The sequence below is a fragment of the Miniopterus natalensis genome, chromosome 5 (genome assembly GCF_054644295.1).
Source record: "Miniopterus natalensis isolate mMinNat1 chromosome 5, mMinNat1.hap1, whole genome shotgun sequence".
In the NCBI taxonomy this organism is placed as follows: Eukaryota; Metazoa; Chordata; class Mammalia; order Chiroptera; family Miniopteridae; genus Miniopterus; species Miniopterus natalensis.
Window position 1 is genome coordinate 41,267,787 of NC_142085.1, and position 6,000 is coordinate 41,273,786.

Genomic DNA, 6,000 nt, shown 5'->3' on the forward strand with positions numbered 1-6,000 from the left:
CCATGATAACGGAGCTCATGAGAGACTACTATAACCAAGACCAAGATCCAATTTAGTTATTCGTAATGAAGAGTACAGCCAGAAGGAGGATTAGTTTCACCCTCTAAGCAGAATGCTTTACCCTTATGGTGATCGAAAGAAAGCAAAATTATAAAGCTGGAGTTGCTCACTATTGACGTTTAATGGCATCTATCTAAGGTGGGTAATGTGTTCCTCTCAATAGGGTGTTCAGGTCTCCCTCAGAAGCTTCTACACTCTGGATGGCAGGGATCATCTAGCACTAGGAATCACCTACTACTCAGAACATAACATAAACTTATTAAAAGTCTGTGATTGAACCAGGAACCAGGTTATGCCCTTGGTGGAGAAGCCCTCTCCCTTGTGTATAAAGGGACAGTGTCAAAGTTTGTTTCTTAAGACCCTTTCTTGCATCCTTTACTAATCAAATTCACTTCTGATTGATAAATTCTTTTAAAAATTACTAACACCTTCAGTTAGATTACATTCAAGTGTTGGCCTAGGATCTATTCTTTCCTTTTGGGGTGAATTTACACATCATCCCATCTCTGTTTTCTAGAAAAAAGACTTTAACGCTAATTAAGTCTCAAATTTTTGTCAGTTCCAATAGTACTTCATCACATAATATACTTCTCAAGTGCCAACAGGGGGAAAGAGTCTAAAAAAAGAATTCTTCACATGCAAACTTTAGTACTGTTGCATAGTTTGGGGATTTATGAAAAAAAAAATGCACTGAAATTTTCAATAAGGCAATTCCTTTTTATACACTATTAAGAAGAACAAAGAAGTGACTATCAAATTCACTCTTACAATCATTCGTTAAACACTTTTATGATTTATTATTGAGGGTCAGGGGTACAAGGAAAAGAAGCATTTCCTTCCCTTGCAAAGCTGCCAACTTCAAGAGTAGCCTTATATAGGTTACAACTATCAGCACAACACATAAATGCTATTGTGGTGTTTTGACACTACAACAGAGAAGAAAATAACTGTGTTGATAAGGGAGACAGAAGAGTTAGGGGAGGATTGCAAAAGAAGTAATACCAAACTTTACTGGACAAGAAGGATGAGAGGAAAGGCACGCTAGTGGCAAGAAAGCATGAGCTGACGCACACAGGCATGGAGCCAATAGTGCTTGCAGGAGAGGAGGAATAATGGAGTGTGGCTGGAGCACGTGAGGCTAGAAAGGAGGGGTCCAGTCAGATTACGTAAAATCTTAACTGTCACATTAAGGAACTGGGGCTCAATTTTATGGGGGAAAAACAAAAGCCATGGGTAAGTTTTTCCCCTAGAGAAGAGATACCAAATCTTATCAATTTATAAAATGGTGCTTAATTACAGTGTGGACATAGGTATTTCATCATAGTCTGGGGTTCCTTATAGATACAGTGGTTATCATATACAGTATAGTACACTGAAGAAAACACTCCAGAGAATCATTTTCCATTTGTAGCAACATAATGAGGAATAGTTCTGAGAAAGGCATACACATGTGCCAGACAGGATCAATAATGAGTTCTCTATCATTAAGGCAATAAATTATTTCTTTTACTACTGTTATTAAGAGACTGTGATACCAAAATCTATAGATTTGTTAAAATCTGCCCATGCAATGATGTTAATATGTTCCCAGAATATTTTATTAAATCACTTTAAATCAATTTACCATTAAAAAATGATAATAAATATACCTATATTATTCATCATCTTAATTTGACTAAATACAATTATCTCAATGTACAATAACCTAATGATGCAGAAACACACTCTCAGTTACATAATACATAATGAAGTGAAGATGAAAATCAATGAAAACCTCTAAAATTCACACTATTTGTATTATTTCCTTTATATATTTATAGTACAGTAATAACAAAATCCAGAATTAAAAGTCTTTACTGACCCCTTGTGGTCAAATAATTTGAAATGAAAAATCAGCAATACTTAACCACCATCTTCAAAATCATCTTCAGTTATCCACCATGGCAGTGTATCTTTTTTTTTCACTTCTCTTTTAGGTTGTTTAGGTGTTTTGTTTGAAGTTTCAAAAGAATCATCTGAAAGCTGAAATCAGATATAGGCATTTTTTTCCCTGTTAGATAATGAAAGTGAGGTTCTTTCTACTATATCGTATATCAAACTGCCTTTATGACCAAAAACGTTAGTATGATGGTTTAAAATGTGACTCTTCTGAATGCTTTACAAGGCCTCTCCATGTATATAAAACATAGGATGTGGTGTAACCCTCGAATTTGTACATTCAGCAAATACTCATTAAGTACCAATTAGGTACTGCAGGTATGGCAATGAACAAATAACTATCAAGTGGTACACTAAACATTTTTATAATGGGAGGCAGAATATAGACCGATACAAGTAAAACAATGAATGGTACCAAATGTTACATAGAACATTAGATACACAGTTTACTAAAAAGTAACTTGGTGGTTACTTTACTGGATAAACAGATAAAACCCTCTTTGAGATGAGATCACCGGCCAGGTGAGGAAGACGGGAACGGCACAACCGGCAGAGGGAACAGCTAGTGCAAAGCTCCTAATGTGAATTAAGCTTGGCATGTCTGGAGGGGCGTGGGGGGTAGGCCGCTGTAACATAAGTGGATAATGAAGAGTGGTATGAAGTCAGTGAGGTAGGAATGAGAAAGATCATCCAGGGCTTTGTAAACCATGGGGATGAGTTTGGACCTTTATTCTCTATGATAGGAGGCCACCGGAGTCTGATTTACGTAACAGATCATGCAGGCTGCAGAGCGGCTGAGGAATGCTGGCACAGTAGCTGGGAGCTGCCGCAGGAGCCCAGCTGAGCTGTTGGTGCCCTGGACTAGGGCGGTGGGAATGAGAAGGGGGGGGGGGACTAGAGGAGGATAGGTATATTCTGTAGATAGAATTGGCAAAGCTGGATGACAGACTGTACCTTAGAGGCGAGAGAGAAAATTAAAGGATGAGTTTCTTATGGGACAAAAACAGGAGCTTTAAAAAGTATATACTTACCTCTTTCATGAACTGTTCAAACTCTTCATCCATTTCTTCTTTGGAATAGTGGGCCATAATCAATAATTTTCACTTCCCAAAGTAAACATTCCAAAGTATCTTCAATATTGGAAACACTAAATATCAAGAATAAACATCTTTTGAGGAAAGCCGTATCATATCATGAAAACCACCAGACTTACACCTCAGGTATTTCTTATGCTTTAGTATATATGCACACTGATGGGCCTGTAAGCTGGACAAGAGATTCCTGATTCATTCATAAAACTGATTTGGAAAAGCAGCTTTCACAGTCGGCCTTGCACTCAGGGTCCAGAAAGTCATTTTTATTGTTAACATCCAATTGTTAAAAGGGGCGCCGCCACACTATTTCCTAACTCTATACATATAGGGGTGTGTGAGTTAAAATTTAACATCCCTTAAACAAACCAGGTCCTCTTAAAGAACCTTTTAAAAATTATAAATTGGCAACTTTGCAAAAGCTGACACGAGGATGTTACCAAATACAGCCGAATGGAATCAAATGTAATTTATTAAGACTCAAAACCCACCTAAAATAAAATTAATGGAGTATACAAATCAATCAGAATCGGTTCTGTTTCTTCCCGAGCGGGGCAAAGTCAACAAAAAGAGGCGCTAGTGCCGTGACCGCCGAGCTCTCCCGCGCGCCCTCAGGAACCGCGCTGGAGGCCCGCCCCCCGCCGCGGCTTCCGGTCTCGGCGGCGGGGGGCGGGGGTCCGCGGGCAGCGCCCGGCGCTCAGGCCAACCTGCGGAACAGCGCCGCCGCCTCACCTCGTCAGCGTCTCCCATCAGTTGCAGGTGTGTGCGGTTAAGGTCTCGGCCCCAAACGCTCCATCCGAGGCGGACCCCACCGGAAGGGGACCCACTCGGCGGGTCCCGGCTCCGGGAAGAGCGGGTTCTGGAGGTGGCAGGGAGACAAAGACGCACCTGCAGCTGCGGTCCGGGCGGAGGTGGGGAGTGACCCGAAACTGAGGCTCTGAGTACAGTCCCGGCCCCCCTGAGCCGAGCGGAAAGCAGTGCCCACGCCTCACTTAGCTCCGCGTCCGAATTCCGCGCTTTGCCGGAAGGACGGCTGGGGGCCCAGCAGTTGTCAGGGTAACAGACTGAAGCCGCCAGGCTCGGGAGTCATATGACCTGCGCTCGTCACGTGGCTCGCGGGTCCGCGAGGACGGCGGTTAGTGTCTTTTTGCCGCAAACAGTGAAGGCTGGAATAGCCCCAGCCTAGGATACTTCAGCGGGTAAGAGCCGTCGTTGCTGCACCTGCAGAGAGACTGCGTCTTTCTCTACGCCTCTTGTTATCGTGGTAGCACCAAACTGTCACGAGAGCGGGAACACAGGCATGATGGGTGTTGTAGGCCCAACCCGTGGCCTTCTGGGAAATGTAGTTTCGCTTTCTTAGTCCGTGAATTTCAGCACTTCTCATCACTTTCTAACTTTCCCCAGCTTTGTCGTTTCAGCTTTCTGCTTTCCAAGCGAAAGTTTGGAAAACAGTTTATTGTATTTCTTCTACTTGCAAAGTCCTTTATGGGAGTTGTGAGAGAGATTCAAACCTGTGAGAAAGAACTCTTGTCGGGATAGGGACTCTGTTCTACCACCTAGTGGGCAAGAAATTGAAAACAGCATACACACCCCAACCTGCCACACCTCCTTTTCCCTATTCTATAGCGACATTGTATAATTCCTTCATTGGATTTTTATTTTATTTTTGCTAGTTCTCCAAAATAAAACCCAACAATTTGGAATTTCAAAGGACAGCATTTAGGGTAGTGAAAGTAAAATTGACAACAGTTGAGAGGGTTGCTGCTTACAGACACAGGTTAGGGACCTCATCATCTTATCCCTGAATTTTTAATTCAGCATGTGCTTATTGTGATACAAATGTATACATGCCAAGAGCTGTGCCCTATGATCAAGATTGGAATAATACAGATTTTTTAAAAGCTACTCTTTATTACACACTTAAGTTGATAGGAGCTTCACCTGCATTATTTCACTCAATCCTTGCAATCTGCAAATCATTTCAATTCCATGAATGTTTTGTTCAGTGTAGATACAAGATAATGATAGGTGCCAATTCTATGGCCCACTAGGTTGCTTTTCCACCCATCCCTACTAGTAAGCTTCTTGCAAATCAGACCTCTTTCACATTAATTTTTACTCTGCATTAACCTTAGATCTTCTTGGTCTCATCTTTTACTCCAGCCATAGTTGCTTAGGACCATTTCCACTCAGGCTTTGACTAGCTTCACACAGGTGTAACTGGACTGTGTGCTGGCAGTGAGCCTGCAATGTAGGCCTCTTACTTTCTGATCTCTGAGGCTTCTCTGATCCTTGAGGGAATCTATTCATTACTCAATTCTTACAACTTGCAGGTGTAGGTCTTAACATTCATGGGCTCATCATTGATCAAAGGGGGTTGGAGCTGATGAATGAATGATTCGCCCTTCAACCCTGGATGGACAGTATTGATATACATTTCATAAGACTTCTCAGAATGTTCTGTGTGATTAGAACCAGTTCACAACAGTGGCCCATTTGGTAATACATTCTTGTATTGGCTTTTCATTCTCTAGTCGTTCTCCTGTTAATCACCTCTGCTGCCCGGCAACACATTCTCAAATAAATTGCAGATCTATGTCTCACATTCTGCTTTTAGGGGAACTGTGGGAAAGATAGCTAGTATTAGAATTAGCCCTAGAAAGCAGACCATTAGGATGGGATTTGGGAGCTGGATAACCCACCAGTCAGATGGCAATGAAGACCCCACTGAAAAAGGGATATGCGGTGGTGATAACTAGTGACATGAAGCTACTAACGTTCTTACATGAGGTTGGTTGGGCAGAGGTACAGGTGGAAGGTGAAATGTTGACTCATATACTCACTGTTATATGAGGACATCATTTCCTGCACCTGCAGGAGACTGTGTAGTGAAAAATCAGGCCCAGGATCA

General features: G+C 42.0%; 1 protein-coding gene across 4 annotated transcripts in view; it reads right to left on the reverse strand.

The window, feature by feature from the left end:
* The window catches only part of CEP162 (centrosomal protein 162), a 54,730-nt gene extending 50,437 nt beyond the window's left edge, over window positions 1-4,293 (reverse strand). Inside the window, exons 1-3 of one of the 4 annotated variants that reach the window (XM_016207325.2) lie at window positions 3,822-4,293; window positions 3,030-3,145; window positions 1,968-2,082 (exon numbers count right to left, since the gene is read on the reverse strand). In XM_016207325.2, coding sequence (XP_016062811.2) covers window positions 1,968-2,082; window positions 3,030-3,086 — 172 coding nt within the window. In that variant the 5' untranslated portion in view covers window positions 3,087-3,145; window positions 3,822-4,293. Of the gene's footprint in view, window positions 1-1,967; window positions 2,083-3,029; window positions 3,146-3,580; window positions 3,746-3,821 lie in introns of those variants that run through there. The other 3 variants (XM_016207324.2, XM_016207322.2, XM_016207323.2) reach the window with 3 other exon arrangements.
* Window positions 4,294-6,000: the final 1,707 nt, after the last annotated feature.